At 49.8% G+C, this 22,101-nt stretch overlaps 1 protein-coding gene across 20 annotated transcripts in view; it reads left to right on the top strand.

The window, feature by feature from the left end:
- Ssdp (Sequence-specific single-stranded DNA-binding protein) overlaps window positions 1-22,101 on the top strand; it is a 326,860-nt gene that overhangs the window by 81,259 nt on the left and 223,500 nt on the right. For all 20 annotated transcript variants that reach the window (XR_011716166.1, XR_011716165.1, XR_011716159.1 and 17 more), the window contains exon 5: window positions 8,344-8,385. Coding sequence is in view for 8 of the 20 variants with exons in the window: in XM_071689595.1 (XP_071545696.1) it covers window positions 8,344-8,385 (42 nt within the window). In the remaining 12 variants the exon portion in view is untranslated. The remainder of the gene's footprint in view (window positions 1-8,343; window positions 8,386-22,101) is intronic.

Below are 22,101 nucleotides of genomic sequence, written 5' to 3'. Positions count from 1 at the left end.
CTGGTGGCCATCCAGGCTTGCGGGCCGCGACCCCAAAACTAGATAGGCTGATCAGAAGAGAACATGCGCTCGTTGGTCCTAGTCCAGATAGGCTGATCAGAGGAGAACATGCTCACGTTGGTCCTAGTCCAAATAGGCTGGTCAGAGGAGAACATGCTCACGTTGGTCCTAGTCCCATCTATTTGGGGTGGGTAGAGAGAAGCAGCCGCCTCCAAGATAGACGGAAGGTAGTACGTGTCAAGGTAAGGTAAGGTGAGGGGTGTCTTGCCCATCAGTGGGCCGGGGACAGTGTTAGGACGGGAGGTAGGCGTTAAGTGTAGCTCGCCAATAACAGGTGAGATGTGTTGTCTCGCTCGTTCTACGTATTCCGTTGTCCTTTTCTCATGAGATGGGAAGAGCATGAGGTGGATTTTGATTGATTTGACTCACTGGTGCTGCTGGGACCCATTCTGTTCGCTGGTCGTCCATGAGCCGAAGCCTCAGGTGACGATCGTGCGCTGGTTATTAGGCTCGCTGCTTGCAGTACCTCCCGTGCACTCTAGCCCACCAGTCTGATATGCTCAGAAAAACGTCGCCTGTAATGGAAGTGGATGTCCTTCGGCCGTTATTACGTTGGGAAAAAAAAAAAAAAACATGATTTGAGGCCAGCAGGGCGTGTGGTCACCGTGGTGAGGTGGCTGCCGCTCTCGTATCTCAGGGCTTGAGTTCGATCCTTGGCCCCGGGTGCTGTGGATGATGGTCACCCCCCAGGAATGTTGTGGGGTACCGGCCATCCCCAGGGATGTTTTGGGAGACGGGTCATCCCTAGGGACGCTGTGGGTAGCGGGTCGTCCCCAGGGACGCTGTGGGTCGCGGGTCATCCCCAGGGACGCTGTGGGTAGCGGGTGAGCACCAGGGATACTGTGGGTGACGGGGTTAGGGTCTAGGGGTTGGGGGTCATGTAGGGTGACGGGTGGTCTTGTGGAGCACGTGAGGAACACGTCCCTGGGCACGTCACCACGGGGGAAGTGGAACACCAGGCGTGGCGGCCACTTATTGAGAACAAGGAGGACGGGTCCTACCGTGCCCGCCGGCTGTGGCCAAGTGCCAGGCTGTGGTGGTGGTGGTGTGTGGCCGAGTGCCAGGCTGTGGTGGTGGTGGTGTGTGGCCGAGTGCCAGGCTGTGGTGGTGGTGGTGTGTGGCCGAGTGCCAGGCTGTGGTGGTGGTGGTGTGTGGCCGAGTGCCAGGCTGCGGTGGTGTGTGGCCGAGTGCCAGGCTGTGGTGGTGTGTGGCCGAGTGCCAGGCTGTGGTGGTGGTGGTGTGTGGCCGAGTGCCAGGCTGTGGTGGTTTGTGGCCGAGTGCCAGGCTGTGGTGGTGGTGGTGTGTGGCCGAGTGCCAGGCTGTGGTGGTGGTGGTGTGTGGCCGAGTGCCAGGCTGTGGTGGTGGTGGTGTGTGGCCGAGTGCCAGGCTGTGGTGGTGGTGGTGTGTGGCCGAGTGCCAGGCTGTGGTGGTGGTGGTGTGTGGCCGAGTGCCAGGCTGTGGTGGTGGTGTGTGGCCGAGTGCCAGGCTGTGGTGGTGGTGTGTGGCCGAGTGCCAGGCTGCGGTGGTGTATGGCCGAATGCCAAGTTGTGGTGGTGTATGGCCGAGTGCCAAGCTGTGATGGTGTGTGTCCGCGTGCCAGGCTGTGGTGTGTGGTGGAGCACTAGGCTGTGGTGGTGGTGTGTGGCGGAGTGCCAGGGTGTGGTGGTGGTGTGTGGCCGAGTGCCAGGTTGTGGTAGCGATCGGCGGAGGGTTGCAACATGGGCTGCGGTACATAGGAGAGAGAGAGTGAGATGATGGCACCCTTGACGGTGTATGACGTGGATGTGTAAGCTGGAGAACAAGGACAGTACAGGAACCATATGTCACCAACGCCTGTCGATGGTGGAGTCCAGCAGAAGGCTTCCTCCCCCTCCTCCTCCTCCTCCTCCTCCTCCTCCTCCGCCTCCTCCTCCTCCTCCTCCTCCTCCTCCTTCTTCTTCTCCTCCTCCTCCTCCTCCTCCTCCTCCTCCTCCTCCTCCTCCTCCTCCTCCTCCTCCCATTCCCACCATTCCCACGGCCATACGACAGGGACGTGAATATTGAGGGAATATTATGATGTGTCGGGAGTTTGTGACTATCCTCCGCCGGACATCAGCTGGGGCGGTGTAGGTGGTGAACACCACTCTTTGTCTAGTTACAGACACTGGATAATCAGGCCAGGAAGGAGACTTGGCCGCTTTCCCACTCGGGAAAAGTGATGTCGAAAGGACTGCATTATTGTCGGTCTGTGACCAGGCTTGCTCCGTGAAGACTCACGTCAGTTACAAATTATTTGTCTCGCTATGTTTTGAAGTGTACCGATGGGCTCTGCTTTGTTGATATCTATCGCTGGGTTACTCCAGTGTTATCTATCGCTGGGTTAATCCAGTGTTACCTATCGCTGGGTTACTCCAGTGATATCTATCCCTAGGTTACCCCAGTGTTATCTATCGCTGGGTTACTCCAGTGTTATCTATCGCTGGGTCACTCCAGTGATATCTATCCCTGGGTTACTCCAGTGTTATCTATCGCTGGGTTACCCCAGTGTTGTCTATCGCTGGGTTACTCCAGTGTTATCTATCGCTGGGTTACCCAGTGATATCTATCGCTGGGTTACTCCAGTGTTATCTATCGCTGGGTTACTCCAGTGTTATCTATCGCTGGGTTACTCCAGTGTTACCTATCGCTGGGTCACTCCAGTGATATCTATCGTTGGGTTACTCCAGTGTTATCTATCGCTGGGTTACCCCAGTGTTGTCTATCGCTGGGTTACCCCAGTGTTGTCTATCGCTGGGTTACTCCAGTGTTATCTATCGCTGGGTTACTCCAGTGTTCACCGGCTCGAGTACACACTGTGTAAGGTTTTCCCACTGTGGTCACTGTTTATCTCGAATGAGGTCATCACAGTTTTTCGCTAGTGAGAAAGTCTTGTCAGATCTCCTCGTGGTCTGTGGATTCCCTCTCTTTTTTTTTTTTTTTTTTTTGAGTCTTTAGCGTCAGAACGACGATAGTGTGTGTGTGTGTGTGTGTGTGTGTGTGTGTGTGTGTGTGTGTGTGTGTGCTGGAACAGGCCAGAGTGGGCAGGTGCGCCTGTTTCAGGTGTTCTCGCAGTGCATACGATGGTAAGGTCGCACCTGTAAATACGCATTTTCTTTTTACGCTGCTGGTTCCAGTCATGTGCGAAAGCTCCCGCCCCAACCAGGCCGTAAATGTGTAACGTAGAGAGAGAGAGAGAGAGAGAGAGAGAGAGAGAGAGAGAGAGAGAGAGAGAGAGAGAGAGTCAACAGGAGACGAAACAAGCGAGATGGTTTAACAAGACGTGGTTGCTAATGTGGTCGTGGATGGGTTCGGGAAGAATTGTGAGGCGCTTCAAGAGATCTAAAGCTTGACGGTGTAAGGAAGGAAGCAGACGTCACAACACGCCCCCCCCCGCAGGCCTTCATGACTCTCGCCCTCAGTGAGACCTGCATTGACGTGCTCTCTTGATGGAAAGCATTCGTGTTTATGCATTCGTTCTCTGATTGGATATTCTCTCTCTCTCTCTCTCTCTCTCTCTCTCTCTCTCTCTCTCTCTCTCTCTCTCTCTCTCTCTCTCTCTCTCTCTCGTCATAGAAGATGTATGGTGTTATTATTCAAAGTTTAAAGAAGTTACGTGGCAGTGTGCTGAAGCCTAACTCACTAGGGATTAAGAAATGCACTTGTATGACACTAATAGCTTCTGTGCGCGTTGCTCTGGTGTCTGGGGGGGACCGGCTTTGTGTTTGAGTAATTAGGGAGCAGTTGTTGTGTGTGTGTGAGGCTGGGGGGGAGGTGTTGGTGCGTGTGTGTGGGGAGAGGAGGGGTTTAATTTGTGGAACACCTGTAGAACATGTGGTGCAGGTGGGAGACACATGATTGGCGGCCTTGAGAAGAGCAGGTGTCTGGGGGGCCCCGCCTGAGCCGTGTTTACAAGGGGCTCGCGGCCCCACAGGGGTGTGCGGTGGGCTGGGGTGGTGTGGTGTGGTGGCATACTGATGGATCCTCCTCCCCCGCTGTCAGCCTCAGCGTCGCTGGGTGCTGAGCTGATTATTTGCGGGTCAACTTATCCTCCTTGTCCAGGCGATCCTCACGGGGTGGTAATTGCTCCCTGGGCTTTGTGTGTGTGTGTGTGTGTGTGTGTGTGTGTGTGTGTGTGTGTGTGTGTGTTATCCATCCTCCCGTCTTAGGACTTGGTACACGAGGATCCACAGTGTGATCGTTCATGATAGAACAAGAAGAAGAAGAAGAACAGCGGGCGCAGCAGCTGGCCTGAACAAGCCACGGGAGCTGTCACAAGTTCAGAGATGAAGGAACTGGGTGGTTTTTACCCCCCTCCCTCTTGCACTGTGTCAACACCACCCCAAGAATAATTTCCCACTTTCTCCGGTTAAGCCGTTTCAGTGGGGCAGCGTCTTGACACACCCGAATCCGCGGAAACTCACCACCTCGCAACTCGCACAAGACGGCCCGACATCCATAGATCTTGATGACTTATTGTGTTAAGTCCGCGTTTATCCACACGTAAGGAAGAACCTGCAGATGGGAATGAGGAATATGTTTCCGTGGTAGTATTTCTCCCTCCTGGGAAGCTATACAGTTCCCGTGTATGGCTGGAGTACATACCCGGAGGTCAGGGGTTGTTAAGTCTTGACAAGTGCGTTGACCCACGTGTGCTCGTTAACGTTAGATCAACTCCCACAAGAAGTGTATGTTTGAAGTCCAGATTATATGGCGAAGCTGGCAACATTCTCTGTGGCTGATGGATGGCCCGCTTGTCTTGTTTAAGGCTGACGTGGTCTGTTACCACCTCACACGTGACTTACTGTTGTGTGAGACGATGATGGTGGTGGTAGTGGGGGATTGTCTTGATGTGATGTTAGGGGGGGATGTCTTGATGTGGTGGTGAGGGATTGGGTGGTGGTTTTGATGTGGTGGTGGGAGGGGGGGTTGGGTTGTCTTGATGTGATTGTGGGGGATTGGGTGGTGGTTTTGATGGGGTGGTGGGGGTTGGGTGGTTGTTTTGATGTGATTGTGGGGGATTGGATGGTGGTGTGGGGGTGGGTTGGGTTGGGTTGTCTTGATGTGATAGTGAGGTTGGGGGAGGGTTTGTCTTGACGTAAAGATGGGATGTTCTTGAGGTAGTGGTGGAGGTTGTCTGAGAGTTGAAGTGGTCTAAAAGGGGATGTTTAAGGGTTGAAATGATGTTGGAGGACAAAGTTTTAAGGGATGTTGGTATGGGAAGGCTCGGTGTTGATGAGGGAGACTTACAGTTTGTAGTGGTAATGGAGGATCTTTTGGAGTTAAATAGTATCTTTTTCTTTTTTGGGGAGGAGTTTGAGATGAAGATTGAGGGAACGTTGGCGTGGGAGAGACAGTACACGTTACGTCGAGGTTGGGGTCAGATCAAGTGGGTGAAAAAAGGGGATTGCTTCTGGGTCGTACTTGAAGGGTATGCTGCACTGGGAGTTACAGATGGAACCCCCGTTTGCAATACGGTTGACGACTGTGTCTCAAGTGGACTGCTCACAGGACGTAGGGGAACCCGTGGAAAGCAGTGTGTGTGGGTCGGGGTCATGGGGGGGTGGGTGTTGGTGACTCGCTAATGACTTGGTGCTGGTTTGTTGGAGTGACTTGCCTTGTGACACCCCCCCGTGGTGCACACTGGTGATGACCTGCACCGTACACCGCCGACGGTGCTGAGCGCGCTGCTTGGCGTGTGACGGGATGCACATACAAAGGGCTCCACCTGGCCCGAAGGGCGCTAAGACCTCCTCTGCAGGAGGCAGGTGCCCCACAGAACGCCTGGAGATCGTCCTGGCACGCTTGAGAGAGAGAGAGAGAGAGAGAGAGAGAGAGAGAGAGAGAGAGAGAGAGAGAGACTGACTGACTGACTAACAGTGGGAATGTTATAACGGCTTCACCTGAGGAGGTGGCAGTGTTCAGCCCGTCCTAAGTCATCGGTGACCAGGCTCCTGCTGGGGGGGGTCTCCGGAGGACATCACACTGTTCAGACCGTGTGGACTTGGGGCTACGAGAAAGCTTTTCCATTGTGAGTTTGTGTTAATGGCCACTGTGTAGCATACCACCCACAAATGCACAGAGAGAGACGTTACCAGTTTGAACCCCCAAGCCTTGTGGAGATGGGTTCTGAACCCCCCATCCCCCTCAAGCCTTGTGGAGATGGGTTCTGAAACCCCCGCAAGCCTTGTGGAGATGGACTCTGAAACCCGTCCCCCAAGCCTTGTGGAGATGGGTTCTGAAACCCCCCGCCCCCCAAGCCTTGTGGAGATGGGTTCTGAAACCCATTTGGTGTGGGAGGTGGGCGTCCTCTCCACTGCGTTCCACAATCTGGTGGGAAGATGATGCGAGAGATCTTTTCCCTTTCCTTTCGCATTCGCTTCCGTCAGTTGCAGATATCTTTATCTCATGAACCCATGGGGTGCCTCGTCCATGGCTTCGTGGTTTCTGTGGTGTGGAACCTTGTGATGTGTTCAGCTGCCCTGATGGTCGTCTCCCACTCCCTTCTGGTTCGGATGGGCTTGAGGGTCATCTGTTGCTTGTAGTCACAGTTATAGACGTAACTTGTAGAGTTGTAGACGTGTAGTTATGTTGTGGTCGTCGTAGAGAATAACTTGGGCAGGAAGTTACGGGAACAATTACGGTGCCAAAATTTTGGCGGGATATTGCGTAAATTGGCGGGCTAACTTTTTGGCGGGAAACATGACGGATATTTTTTTTTCAAGAGGAAATTGATGCAAGGTTTTTGTAGGGAAATAACCTAGATGTGTGAGGCATATGTATCAGTATTGACGGGAAGCGTACATACGCAGGGAATCCAGTCGTGGACTTAAAATAGATAAGTAAATGAATAAATGAATAAGTGAATAATGGGTTATTGAATTCAAACCGCCATTGGGCTGAAAATACGCATTTGAGGAATTGCATAATTTGGGGGGTCAGTGTAGAAGGGTCGTACTAGTTTCTGTCCAGTCCTTGAGCACGACGGTACGACCCTTAGATATGAAGATGCGACCTGGACACGACGGTACGACCCTAATTTTTTTCTTTTCAATAAGTATACATTTTTATGGTATATACGGTAAAAAAAAAGTATCATCACTTTACGTTTGAAACAATATGACATAACGGACGAAGGATTTTGAGAAATGCCCACAGGTCTGGTCTCGCACTGGTAGCCCAGCTTTCATGATGTTGTAATATTATCGATCGGGAGCGACATTTCCTGTCATTTGCTGGTGATGAATGTTATGTTTATTTCAGTTTTTCTATGGAAGTAATTGTAAAGTTGGGCCACCGTGATTATTTAGGAAATTTGTCTCATATTTACGCTTACCAGTCCTACCAAGACGACGTCAGTCATACTGATCATTTCGTATTTCATCGGACCCATCCGGGTAGATTACTTATTTTCCTGTATGTACTTTCTATCCTTAAGTAGAAGTGTTTTTCCTGTATGTACTTTAGATCTTTAAGTAGAATTGGTTTCCCGTATTTACTTTATATCCTTAAATAGAAGTGTTTTTCCTGTATGTACTTTATATCCTTAAGTAGAAGTGTTTTCCTGTATGTACTTTATATTCTTAAGTAGAAGTGTTTTCCCGTATGTACTTTGTATCCTTAAGTAGAAGTGTTTTTCCGTATGTACTTTATATCCTTAAGTAGAGGTGTTTTCCCGTATGTACTTTATATCGTTAAGTAGAAGTGTTTTCCCGTATTTACTTTCTGTCCTCAAGTAGAAGTGTTTTCCCGTATGTACTTTATATCCTTAAGTAAAAGTGTGTCATAAGAGACGTGGTTACACACCTCATGATGTGATGGTTTCCGTCATAGAGTGGTGAGGATACATATGTATATGTACATGTGTACATGTGTCGCTCCTCCCAACACATGCCAAGCTCATACGTCGAAAACAAAAAATAATAGTTTTTTTTTTCTCTCAGGATTTTAAATCTGTAAGTCGCTGTGACTTGCAGTTGGTATCCCCTCAGTATTTTGTTTCTCTTACTCTTGTCTTATAATGTACAAAATGCAGATTTTTCTTTAATGATATATGTCTCGGTGTACAAGATTTTATAATTAATTTTTTTTTTTGAGAGCCATGTATTGTTTTATCTAATTTTTGAGAGCCATGTATTTTTTTTATCTAATTTTTGAGAGCCATGTATTTTTTTATCTAAGTTTTGAGAGCCATGTATTTTTTTATCTAAGTTTTGAGAGCCATGTATTTTTTTTTTATCTAATTTTGTGTTTTTTTTTCTGTTTCAGGGATTTGTTAATTCAGGCTACGGTGTCAACGGTATAGCTCATGTGAGTACTGATCCTCTTGACTGTTTGATGATGTTCCCCCTGGCGTCCAGGGTGTGTGTGTTGACGCCTGGCTGGCTGGCGGCGAGGTCGTCCATACCACCTCCGTGTGGTCGCCCTGCACGACCCCTACGAGTCCAAGCCCGGGACATGGGGTTAGAAGACGTCCCCCTGCAGCCACGGGTGTACATACGGAGGGTCGTCTTTGGGCAGCGTTGCATGGCTCTTGTGTACGTACGTGTGGGAGGTGAGGGATGTCACGCGCGCGCCCCCACACAGGGAGGGAGGGAAGGAGGAGGAGGAGGAGGTCGACGGGGCGACACCCCAGGCAGGGTCAACAGCCGGGGTGGGGTGGGTTTGGGGAGGGGAGTGTGTGTGTGTGGCTCCTCCTGCAGCTTCCAGGGTCAGGGTAGTGGGTGGGGGGGGGGGGGGGGCAGGACGTGAGGGAGTGGATTTGGGGGGTTGGGGGAGCAGCATTGCCCAGGAGAGGGGAACCTACTGACGGGAGACCAGCAGAGGTAATGACAAGGCCGGGGGAGGAAGGGGGGGCGGCGGGGGGCGCCTTGGCGAAGGAAGGGAAGGTAGTTAAGGTGGCAGGGAGGGAGGGAGGGAAGGTGTGTGTGTGTGTGTGTGTGTGTGTGTGTTTGGCGGACAACAAAGGGGTCAGGTAAGGTCAGGTGAGGCAGCACCACAGGTAACGGAGCCTCCACCACCATCCAGGCCTTCTCTCTCTCTCTCCCTCCCTCCCCCCCACCTCCCCTTCACCATTGCTACTACCTCCACCCCTCTAACTTTTTACCCCCCCCCCCCCCACCACCGCAATCACGATCCCCCTTCCACGGACAGCAGTGCACACACACACACACACACACACACACACACACACACACACACACACACAATAAGAAAATCCTTTATAACAAAATGGAGTCGAATTATAGTCTCGCTAGATGTGCCGCCGCACTCCACACCGTCGGCTCTCGTGTGTGGTGGGTTGAGTGCCGCGATGTTGCAGAGTGCGTGGGTGGGTTACGTTGCGTGCAGCTAGGTGCCAGAGTGCTTGTGTGTGTGTGTGTGTGTGTGTGTGTGCATATGTCACAGTTTGCGTTCGTGTGTGTGTGTGTGTGTGTGTGTGTGCACATGTCACAGTTTGCGTTCGTGTGTGTGTGTGTGTGTGTGTGCATATGTCACAGTTTGCGTTCGTGTGTGTGTGTGTGTGTGTGTGTGTGTGTGTGTGTGTGTGTGTGTGTGTGTGTGTGCACATGTCACAGTTTGCGTTCGTGTGTGTGTGTGTGTGTGTGTGTGTTTGTGTGTGTGTGCATGCCAGGTTGCGTGTGTGCGTGCGTGGGTGTGTGTTGGCGGTCACGTAGACGTTGGACAGGCCTGATGAGGTTAACTGGAGGGCGTCTGCTGGTGGTGAAGATGCCCCCTGCTACCCCAGTATCTGGGGCAGGAGGTGCCTCCTGCTACCCCAGTATCTGGGGTAGGGGTGCCCCTTGCTACCCCAGTATCTGGGGTATGAGGTGCCCCTTGCTACCCCAGTATCTGGGGCAGGAGGTGCTCCCTACTACCCCATTATCTGGGGCAGAAGGTGCCTCCTGCTACCCCAGTATCTGGGGCAGGAGGTGCTTCCTGCTACCTCTGTAATCTTGGGCAGGAGATACCCCCTGCTACCCCAGTATCTTGGGACAAGGAGGTGCCCCTTACAAACCCCAGTGTCTGGGGCAGAACCCCGTAGTTTGGTACAGGAGTTGCCCTCTGGCTACCTCGCACTGGGAGTTGACATTATGCCTTGACGCGTCACCAAGGCCCTAAACATTGAGGAGGGGTCAGGCCAGGGTGTATTGTGGCACGTAGCAGTATGCCAGACACGTATGTATGGGTCATGAAGACGTCACCAAGTTGGGCACGTCTGGTCGAAACTGGAATATGCTCATAACAAACTTTTGAGAGGAAGGCGACCAGTATTGTGCCAGAAGTGATAAGGGAGATGAGCTTCACAGGTAGAACCCCGAGGTAGTGGAAGAGAGAAGAGTGAGGGGTGACCTGATCACCCCCGTTTTAAGTTTATGAATCGCCGGGTGTACGATTACCTCCCAGTACAGTACAAATAGGCAATTAATTACACACACACACACACACACACACACACACACACACACACACACACACACACACACACACACACACACACACACACACACGGTGTATAGTAATTAGGACCATAATCCGTTATCAAACACCCGTAATTCAAGACTTCGCACCAAATTAGACTGACGGAAGTTAGACTCAGGAGTCACATGTACGGGAATTGACAACAGGTGTCGAATGTATGGGAACAGATATACAGGTGTCTTGTGTACGAGGATCACTGTAGGTGTCGTGTGTCAGGGAAGAAGATAAGGGGAGCTGGATGTACCCCTCCCCTTAGCGGCGCTTCGTGTTCTGGCGCCTCCATCTGCTGGGGTACGACATTGCCAGCCACCTGTCCCATGGCCGTTCGATGCTGTGGTTCATCGTGTCTTTTTGATATTATAATTCAGTAACGTCAGAGTGTCTTTCGTTCTCTGGTTAACGCCCCGCATCATATATTTATATATATATATATATATATATATATATATATATATATATATATATATATATATATATATATATATATATATATATATATAAAGTTCAGTCAGTACAGCGGTGGGGAGGTCTTTGGTTTGTGAGGAGGAAACGTTTTGACCGGCGAAGACTTCTCGAAAGAAAACGTTTTTATGGGGAAACGATGTACGACAGGGAGCAAAATGAGATGGGAAACGTTTTGAGGAGGACGTACGACGTTTTGAGGGATGAAACATTTTTGAAAGCGGGGAAACAATTTTAGGGTGAAAAAATGTTTTTTAAGACATGAAAACGATTTAAGAAAGTGAAGCGTTTTGAATGCGGATGTAAACACATTAATAAGTATTTATACCATTATTATCTGCATGATAACCTTATATCATGAAGAACTGGTCTCGATGTTTACTTATTACTCCTGATTTGAAGGTTTTGGGTGATAATTGAATTTTATAATGAAGGTAAATGAGGTTGTGTAAACGATTCAGTATTTACCGAGTCAGATGTTGTAATTTGCTGAGGGTGATTGTGTGTGTGTGTGTTTGTGTGACTTACAGTTCTTACCACGCCTACCTCCCTGTGACCACGCCCACCCATTTTGTAACCAGCCACGCCTCTCCCCCCCATTTCCCAGAAGCCACGCCCACCCATTCCTCTGCTAGCCACGCCCACCCATTCCCCACTAGCCACTCCCACCCATTCCTCTGCTAGTTACGCCCACCCATTCATCTACTAGCCACGCCCGCCCATTCCTCTACTAGCTACGCCCACCCATTCCTCTACGAGCCACGCCCGCCCATTCCTCTACTAGCCACGCCCGCCCATTCCTCTGCTAGCCACGCCATCACAAGGTCGTCAGCAGGTCAAGATGACAGGCTGACGGGACCATGTCAGCCACCACAAAGTTATCAGCAAGCCAGCATGACAGGCGGAATGGTCTCTGTGTCAGCCACAGCTTTGTGAGCAGTCTACAATTATTATTATTTATTGTTATTTATTATAAATATATTTATTATTATTATTATTATTATTATTATTATTATTATTATTATTATTACTACTTGGTTAATTGCGTGGGAGAGAACTTGATTATTCTCCATAATTTGTGATTTTTTTCCCCGAGTTCATTGATTTGTGTTCAGATGATACATTGGTGCTAGCAATGGGTCCAATATGGCATTACGGTCTGCACGAAGGTGTTACGGTTAGTTCGGTAGTGTTACAGTGGACCCGGTGTTATATAGGTGGGTCTGGTGTGTTTTCGGTCGGGTTTTCTGGCGTTACAGTGGTGTTACGGTGGATTTGGTGATGTTACGTTTAGGGTGGCAGTGTTAAGTTTCGTTGTGCTGCGATAGGATTCGATGGTGTTACAGTGAACGCCAAAGTGTTTCGATGGGTTTAGTGGTGTTACGGCGAGCACAGCGGTGTTAAGTCCCTCAAGTGTTACGGTGGGTTCCGGCGGTGTTATGGTGGGTCCAGTGGTGTTACAGCGAGTCAGGCAGTGTTCCGGTGGGTCCCGCGAGTTACGGTGGGTCCCCGGTGGTGTTATGGTGGGTCCTGTGGTGTTACGGGGAGCACGACGGTGCTACGGTGGGTCCCGGCGGTGTTACAGGGAGCACGACGGGGATACGGTGGGTCCCGGCGGTGTTACGGTGGGTCCCGGCGGTGTTATGGTAGGCCCTGTGGTGTTACGGGGAGCACGACGGTGCTAACGGTGGGTCCTGGTGGTGTTACGGTGGGTCCTGTGGTGTTACGGGGAGCACGACGGTGTTACGGTGGGTCCCGGCGGTGTTACGGTGGGTCGGGTGGTGTTACAGTGTTTCCAGAGGTTTTACAGCGGGGCTATATCGACTGGTATCACTGCTGTTAAAGTTCCCGAGGGCCACTTGTCTGACCCTCCCATGTATGGTTACCATTCATCGTTATTTCTCGTCTTCTGAACTGCGTCGGAATATTCAGATACCGTCTGATCGTACAGTTTCTCTCGTGGACTTCGTTTACAACTCGTTACAATAAACAGTTTGGTGTTTTGAGTGGTAAATGGAGTATTAAATTCGAGCCTGATGCAATGTGTTGGACATGTCAACGGGAGGGAGGAGTTGGCAGCGGTGTAAGGAGGGTGGGGGATAGGTGTGGGGGGGCCACCACCACTACGGGCGCGATGTGGCAACGCCGCACGTGGCGGCGGCTGGCCTTGCCCGGTGCGCACTTCGCTCACACGTCACCTGCATGTAGATCACCGCCGCCGCCGCGTCTTGGCAGCGCATTAATTATGCGATTACCCGTACACGGATTAACGGGGTGGGGTTTGATAGGGGTTTGGTTAGGGGGTTTGGTAGGGCCTGGTTAAGGAGCGAGGTTGTGAGGTGCGGGTGTCCGGGTGGGGCAGGTGGTGGTGGTGAGGGGTGTTGGTTCCTGGGAGTGGCGGCCACCACCGCCGCCGCCTCATACAGCCTAACCTTCAACCCCACCAACATAAATTGGCGCGCAGAGTAGCAATTCACCCCCGCCGCCCACCCACAAGCCCACCCCCGCCCGCTGGAGTACCTGAGGGTGGGCTGGGCCGCCCGCTCGCTAGCCGCGCCGCCCCCCCGCTCCGCCTCTTCACCTGAGCTGAAACTCCGTAGGGCACCACACCGACCACCTACGCCACCCACACCAGCCACGACCCCCACGCCCCCTCACCCCTCACATCGCCCCTCCCGCCTCTCCTTCTTCCTATCCCGTAGTTAAATCATCCATTCCCTTAACTGACATGGGATCTACAGGTGTGTGTGTGTGTGTGTGTGTGTGTGTGTGTGTGTGTACGTTTTTGCATGTTCGTGTGTGTATTGGGGGGATCGTGTGTTCGTATGGGTGTTCATAGATCACCTTGCCGTCACCTCACACTGATAGGTCACCAGGTTGTCACCATGACGTCACCCTGCATAGTCATGTGTCACCAGGACGTCACCTCCACCGTCAGGGGTCACCAGGACGTCACCTCCACCGTCAGGGGTCACCAGGATGTCACCTCCACCGTCAGGGGTTACCAGGATGTCACCTCCACCGTCAGGGGTCACCAGGACGTCACCACCGTCAGGGGTCACCAGCACGTCACCTCCACCGTCAGGGGTCACCAGGACGTCATCACCGTCAGGGGTCACCAGGACGTCACCTCCACCGTCAGGGGTCACCAGGACGTCATCACCGTCAGGGGTCACCAGCACGTCATCACCGTCAGGTGTCACCAGGGCGTCACCATGTACCGTCAGGGGTCACCAGGACGTCACCACCCACAGTCAGGGGTCACCAGGGCGTCACCATGTACCGTCAGGGGTCACCAGGACGTACACCCTCCGTCAGGGGTCACCAGGATGTCATCACCCTTCGTCAGGGGTCACCAGCACGTCACCACCCCACAGTCAGGGGTCACCTGGACAGTGACAACCCCCCACCCCTCCCCCCTGGAACCAAGCCTAACCATTAACAAAGAAATAACGAAACCAGAAGGTATTTTGTGGCTTTTGTGATCAACAATGGAAACAGACACGCCGATAATAAATTGTTTAGAAAAATCGACGCATCGGTGATAAATAGTAAAGAAGACATCGAGGCCACGACAGTAAATAATGATAATGATGATAATAAAAAGACATCGACGCCATGACAGTAAATAATGATAATAATAATAATAATAATAATAATAAAGAAATCGACGCGCTAATATATCAGGAGTAAGAAGGGGTGAACGCTTATGGTCTTGCGCTCTGCTAAAAGAACGAAAATTCCCGGTAATTATAGGAGAGAACCGCCCCTGGCTTCCGTGCGGCTTTATTTCCACCCTAAACCTACCGTTAATTTACCGGGGGACGGCATTTAACTGATGTAAAGTCACAGTGGGCCCGCCACCTTAACCTGATATTCATCTGTGTATTTTCGAAATATCAAAATCAACTTGATATTGTTCGTAGATTTGGGAAGAACTTAAAAATGACAATCAGTGCTAAATTTTGCCCACTTCCAAAATTCTAGAATTTTTACACGACGCTTTTATGATTTTTTTTTTGGGGGGGGGAGTTAGATTTTACAGTACTTTGGACGTTTAATTATGTTAATAATGTTTTATATAGAATGTCAGATATCCTGTAGAATATGCCTTAGATATTTGAATGTTTTGTATTTGTATTATTGTTAGATGAAATGTACAGTAATTTTGAAGGAACTTTACAATGTTTTCGAAGTTTGGATGAAAAGTTTATAATGTGATGAACGTTGTCGTGTATTTTATAAAATTATTTATATTGATACATATGTGAACAGTACATACTCATATGTATACGTGGGAAAGAATACTTCCCACGTATTCCCTGCGTGTCATAGGTGTCTAAAAGGGAAGGAAGCGGGAGGATGGAAATCCTCCCCTCTCGTTTTTTTTTCTTTTTTTTAATTTTCCAAAAGAAGGAACAGAGAAGGGGGCCAAGTGAGGATATTCCCTTTAAGGCCCAGTTCTCAGTTCTTAATGCTACCTCGCTAACGCGGGAATTGGCGAGTAGTATGAAATATATATATATATATATATATATATATATATATATATATATATATATATATATATATATATATATATATTTTTTTTTTTTTTTATACCTCGTCGCTGTCTCCCCGCGGTTGCGAGGTAGCGCAAGGAAACAGACGAAAGAAATGGCCCAACCCCCCCATACACATGTACATACACACGTCCACACACGCAAATATACATACCTACACAGCTTTCCATGGTTTACCCCGGACGCTTCACATGCCTTGATTCAATCCACTGACAGCACGTCAACCCCTGTATACCACCATATATATATATATATATATATATATATATATATATATATATATATATATATATGTGTGTGTGTGTGTGTGTGTGTGTGTGTGTGTGTGTGTTTATATACCGTAGTTATGGAGATGAAATGTTGACAGGATTCTGAATTGATTTTGTTCAGCATGATGAACATTAAAAGATACTTTGTTTGGCTTCAGCTTACATGTATATATATATATATATATATATATATATATATATATATATATATATATATATATATATATATATATATATATACGGACGTGGGATATTAATAGATATTTTGTACGGAGCTGACACCCGGAGGGAGTCCCACTAGTGGGCTCTTGCGAGATCGCCACTGATGGTGAACTGAAGGAGTTGCAGGCCAGTGCGGTGGGAGTACAGAAGTGGGGGGGCGGGCGGGCGTCCAGATGATTTTGAAACGTGGCATTAGAATTGAAATTTTGGTACGAAGCTGGAAATCTCCGTGCCGAGAGCCGGAGGTTGTTGGACGGGGTCAGACAGGGTCAACCTTTTAGTGACCTTGGGTGTGTGTGTGTGTGTGTGTGGAGGAAGGGGGGGGGTGTCGTGGTGGGGGGTATGCTGGGGGGGAGGGTGGATGTGAACAGCAACCACATTGGTGTGGGTGGTCTGGGCCAGCTGCCTTCTGGTGTAATTTGTTCTTTGTTCAAGCCTGTTCAGTTTACGTTCAGTGTGTGTGTGTGTGTGTGTGTGTGTGGTGTTAAATAGCCTGCAGGGGGGGGGGGGGTCGGCCGGCCGTCCCTCCGTCATCATGTATAGCAAACGATATGTCATAAGTGGCTGATTTGCATATTGACCAAATTTGTGCCCACAGATATTGCAAGCAGAGACTAACACGGGAGTACAGAGGTCAAGGTCACTCGGCCTCATGTTCTATAGAAGTCATCTAGAATGTGTGTGTGTGTGTGTATGTGTGTGTGTGTGTGTGTGTGTGTGTGTACATATCTCTTGAATGATTGATTGGATATAGACGAACCTGGCAACAAAGACACATACATACATAGTCTGATCATGATGTCGGTCACACAATTTTAAAGAAAACATATATATATATATATATATATATATATATATATATATATATATATATATATATATATATATATATATATATATATATGTGTGTGTGTGTGTGTGTGTGTGTGTGTGTGTGTGTGTATAATTGGAGGGTGTAAGGCGAGCACGGGATGGATGGAGTGATGTGGTATACAGGGAGCGACGTGCAATTATTGGACTGAACTATAGGGTATATGAGGCCCCCGGAGGGAACCATGGAAAGGTCTGTGGGGCCTGGTTGGGGATAGGGAGCTGTGGTTCCGGTGCATTACACTTGACACCTGGGGAATGGATGTAGGCGAATGAGGCCATTTCTTTGTCAGTTCCTGGAGCTTCCTTGTTAATGCGGGAAACGGCGAACAAGTGAACGTGAAATATATATATATATATATATATATATATATATATATATATATATATATATATATATATATATATATATCGCTGGTTTATGTGTTTGATGTAATTGTTTATCGCTGGTTTATGTGTTTGATGTGATTGTTTTTGTAGTTTGGTTTGGTCTGTTTTTCGTTGTGTTGTATTTGGTTGTATATGTTACATTGTACTTGTGCACTTTGGCCTGGTAGTAGATACACTTGGCTCATGTTGTACTTGTTTTCCTATGTTTGTCGTGGTTGGTCAGTGTTCAGTTGTGGTGTTGATGTGCTCAGTGTTATATGTTATTTTCTGCATCTTTCAGTGTTTTCTCTGTAATGAACAAATTGTCTTCCCTTCCGTATGAGGGTTTTTTTTTTCAATGTACATGAATTTTGATAAGTTTTTTGGTTTTGTTGTGTTTTACTCGGTGTTTGTTTTCCAATATTTTTTTTCTTATCTACCAAACAAACTTTTTTTTTGGTATCCTGTAAGCATTCCTGAATCTTTATGTATGGTGTGGGGGAAAGCCATACTGTATTGTTGTTCACGACTCTCCCAGGGTGTAGAAATCCCCCACCACAGCTGTACTCGTCTTCCTCTTACAGTATGACTTGTGGGAGGGATTCGGTACGACGGTGGGGTGTTAGATGGGGGTATGTGGAGGGTCTTGTAGTAGTTTTAGTAGAGGGGGGTGTGGAGGTGGTGGGTGGAGGTGGTCGTATGGCTACCTCACCCTCACACTACGACTGGAGGGGTAGTGTGTTGTGGAGGCTCGTTTAGTGGTTCTAAGGGTGATAGTAGGGGGTGGGTGGGTACCTGTCTTTCCCCCCCTTACATTGTAAGTAGTGGGTAAGAATGTTGAAAGTGCGTGTGAGTGGGTGTGTGGATGGGTGCCTACTGTCGGTGAGGTGTAGGAGATAGCTTCCCATACGTCTATGAATGGAGAGGTTAAGGGCCATGTAAGGGTTTGTCTGCATCCCAGATATGGTAGGGTGGTAGTCGTGTGGAGGGTAGTGTGTGTGTGTGTGTGTGTGAGGGGTTCCTTGGTTCAGGGGGGGAGGAGGAGGAGGAGGGGTGTGTGTGTGGGGGGGGGGGGGTCACTCCTGAAATATCCTGCCTTCCCTCCTCTCTTTATTTGTCTCCACACGGCCCCTACTCTCACACTCCCAGCCACCAGAGAGAGAGAAAAAAGTAGAGATGTCTTGGTTCTGGGGAAAGTGTGTGTATGTGGTACATATGACAGTATGATTAGCCTTATATCTCGTATGTTTAAACATTCATGTGTGTGTGTGTGTGTGTGTGTGTGTGTGTGTGTGTGTGTGTGTGTGTGTGTGTGTAAATATCAATGTTTTAAGGTCTTCATCCATACTCGCCTGTGCATATTTTTTTTCTATAATTTTCCGACTGTAGCCGACACGACGCGGTCATAAGCGTAGCACAGTGGAAATCACGTTGGCTGCAGGAGGTAAGGTGTGTTGTGAGAGGCGCGGGGGTGATGATCTAGGGCGTCCGGGTCACGTTGGGCAACCTCGGGTCAGGAGCGAAGGTGTCCGGGTCGCGCTGGGCTTCCCCGGGTCCTGACCTGTGGTGTTTAGGTCACGTAAGGACGCCCCGGGTGAGGCTTTGGTGGTTCCAGGTCACATAGGGACGCATTGATCGAGGACCTGGGGTGTCCAGGTCATGTAGAATCATTCGGGTCGGGACACGGGGTGTCCAGGACACGTTGGGATGCTCGGATCATGACCTGGGTTGTACAGGTCACGTAAGGACATCCACTGTGTTGTCAGTCGACCGAAGTGGTTCGTAGTTTTGTGGCTGATGCAGGTTGTTGTCTCATTAGAAGTTGTTAAGGTTGGAAGGGGGTTGGGTGGGGCGGATCGCCATGTCGGAAGGGTCGTCGCGTCGTCTTGTTACAGTGGTTGGGGGGGGGGGGGTCGTCATTTTGGAAGTGGTAAGGTCGTGACCCTGGTGGAAATGGAAGGAGGGGAGGGGGGGTCGTCTTCGTCGTTCGTGTAGGAAATGGTGAGGGTTGGTGGTCGTGGGATGGAGGGTAGTGGAGTGTGGTCGTCATGGTGGTGGTGGTGGTTTAAGAACGTATGGACTACGTGTTTGGGTGGTTAGTGTGTGTCTAACCCCCCCCCCCCCTCCTTACGTAGGGGAGAGGGGGTACGACGCCCCATTTCCACCCCTTTATGACTTCAAGAGAGGAGGAAATGTCTGAGGGGGTAAAAGGAGGTGAGCTGCCGCTGTCCCCCCCTCCGTCACCCCCAGTAGTGCTGTTAAGGGGGAGGGAGGCACCATGTGCCACTACATATAGCCCTGAGGGTGAGTGGAGAGATGGTGCCTCTCATACGCTGCGCGACGACAGAAGTGAACTCTCAGGACGATGGCACACGACCCTCGAGGACGACTGTGACGGCACGACCTAGGGCTATAGGATGGCATGGTCTTCGCCGTGGCACGACCCGGGGGATGTACGATGGCATGGTCTTCGCCATGGGCCTTAAGGATGAATCGTGTGAAGCCTACGTGTTGGGGTGTGTGTGTGTGTGTGTGTGTCTGCCAGGATACTAGTGATGACCGTATGTGACGTGGAAGACGACCAAGCCAGGTGTCTGTCTCATTGTCTTATCATGATCAGCCGTAGACCATCAGGTCTTCTGTTATCTGTCTTCGGAAGATGACCTCGTCATAGACCATCAGGTCTTCTGTTATCTGTCTTCGGCAGATAACCTCGTCATAGGCCTGTAGATCGCATGTTATCTAGCCATGTCGTGTACATCTTGTTATCTGTCCTCTCCATATGGATGTCCGAGGATTGGTTTGTTGGTGTACCGAGGAAGTGGAGAGTAAAAGGTCTGGCCTGGGATGGTTGTATTCCATTCCTTAAACATTTGATTGGGCACAGCAAAAAATGACCAGAGCTTCCGCAGGGAAGACATTGTCCTGAAAGTCTTCGATGACATGTGTGGATCAGAGCGGGGAAAAAAGAGGGAAAATCGTTCATCAGTCTCATTACTCGAAGCAGTTATATTTCCCGGACTAATAAGAGGAGGATCATGGTAACATCGCCGTGCTCCGTGTCCGAAATTGCCATGGTGGAGAGATGAACAAAGGCCCCTACCTACCTACCCTGGTCTCCAGCTCTCTCTCTCTCTCTCTCTCTCTCTCTCTCTCTCTCTCTCTCTCTCTCTCTCTCTCTCTCTCTCTCTCCCTGTTGGGAAGTTCTTTTGTCTTCTTCAGTTCATCCTGCCCCGCACGTGCTCATGTCTCCAGCTCCTTGTGCATCTGTGGTCCTTCAGTGGTCTCTAGGTCCTGCCTCTGGGGTCCTAATGTGGTCTCCAGGCAGATTCTCCTGTCTCTGGGGTCCCTCTGTGGTCTCCAGGTCCTCCTGCCTCTGTGGTCCCTCTGTGGTCTCCAGGTCCTCCTGCCTCTGGGGTCCTTCCGTGGTCTCCAGGTCCTCCCGCCTCTGTGATCCCTCTGTGGTCTCCAGGTCCTCTTGCCTCTGTGGTCTCACTGTGGTCTCCAGGTCCTCTTGCCTCTGGGGTCCCTTTGTGGTCTGCAGATTCTCCTGCCTCTGGGGTCCCTCTGTGGTCTCCAAGTCCTCCTGCCTCTGGGGTCCCTCTGTGGTCGCCAGGTCCTCCTGCCTCTGGGGTCCCTCTGTGGTCTCCAGATCCTCCTGCCTCTGTGGTCCCTCTATGGTCTGCAGGTCCTCCTGCCTCTGGGTCCCTCTGTGGTCTCCAGGTCCTCCTGCCTCTGTGGTCACTCTGTGGTCTCCAGATCCTCCTGCCTCTTGGGGCCCCTCTGTGGTCTGCAGGTCCTCCTGCCTCTGGGTTTCCTCTGTGGTCTGCAGGTCCTCCTGCCTCTGGGGTCCCTCTGTTGTCTCCAGGTCCTCCTGCCTCTGGGGTCCTTCCGTGGTCTCCAGGTCCTCCCGCTTCTGTGGTCCCTATTGTCTCCAGGTCCTCCCGCCCCTGAAATCCCACTGTTGTCTCCAGATGCTTGTGCCGTTCAAGCATCTCACTTCAGTGCGTCTTGGTCGGTTCAATTTCTGTTCAGTAATCCTGTTCTCAGGAGGAGAGGGACCCTGCCCACATTACATGCAGGTGTACCTCTGTTATTGTACCAACAGTGTCAATTGGCTTCGCACATGTAGACATCACATAACAGGTCTACAATATATATGTATTCAGAGTTAAAGCAAAGCCAGTAACTCATTCTGTGAATTTTGATATTCATCATAGATTATTTTGCTCTAAATCGAGAGAATAGATAGCTTTTTTTTTTTAATGTAAGGCGCGATTGTACCCTTTTCTTCCCAAGCGTACGTTTTTCATGATCTTTGTCACGGCTTGTTTTACGTTCCCATCGTAATTACTGGTATTGCACTGTCTTACACTCGTTGGGTCCCATTTCTTAAACAGTATTTACTATCATATTAGTTTTAGACTTCTGTACGTTATCTGCATGTACTTCATCCACATTCTCTTTATTCCATTCATCCATAACTCTCCTGTTATAGAATTACTTCTTTATATCATTAGTAACAACAAGTTTGTCTCTAATTTTCTGTTTTGGGATCTGCTTGTTGTATCCCTGCATCCTTCAGAGAAGTGTTTCACGGTGCACCTCAAGCTAACTTTTGAAAATTTAAAGGCTATGATCAGATCACCCCTCCCTCTTGTCTCTTATGATGGGTAAATATATAAGTACTCTAGCCTTTTCCTGTAACTCAGTTAATCCTGGATTTTTCTCCCCATCTGTACCTTTCTTGTTAGCTCCTTTGCGTTTCGTCAAGTCCCGTGACCAAACTT

Source organism: Panulirus ornatus, chromosome 47 (assembly GCF_036320965.1).
Source record: "Panulirus ornatus isolate Po-2019 chromosome 47, ASM3632096v1, whole genome shotgun sequence".
NCBI lineage: Eukaryota > Metazoa > Arthropoda > Malacostraca > Decapoda > Palinuridae > Panulirus > Panulirus ornatus.
This window is presented reverse-complemented; position numbering and strand designations above follow the sequence as displayed.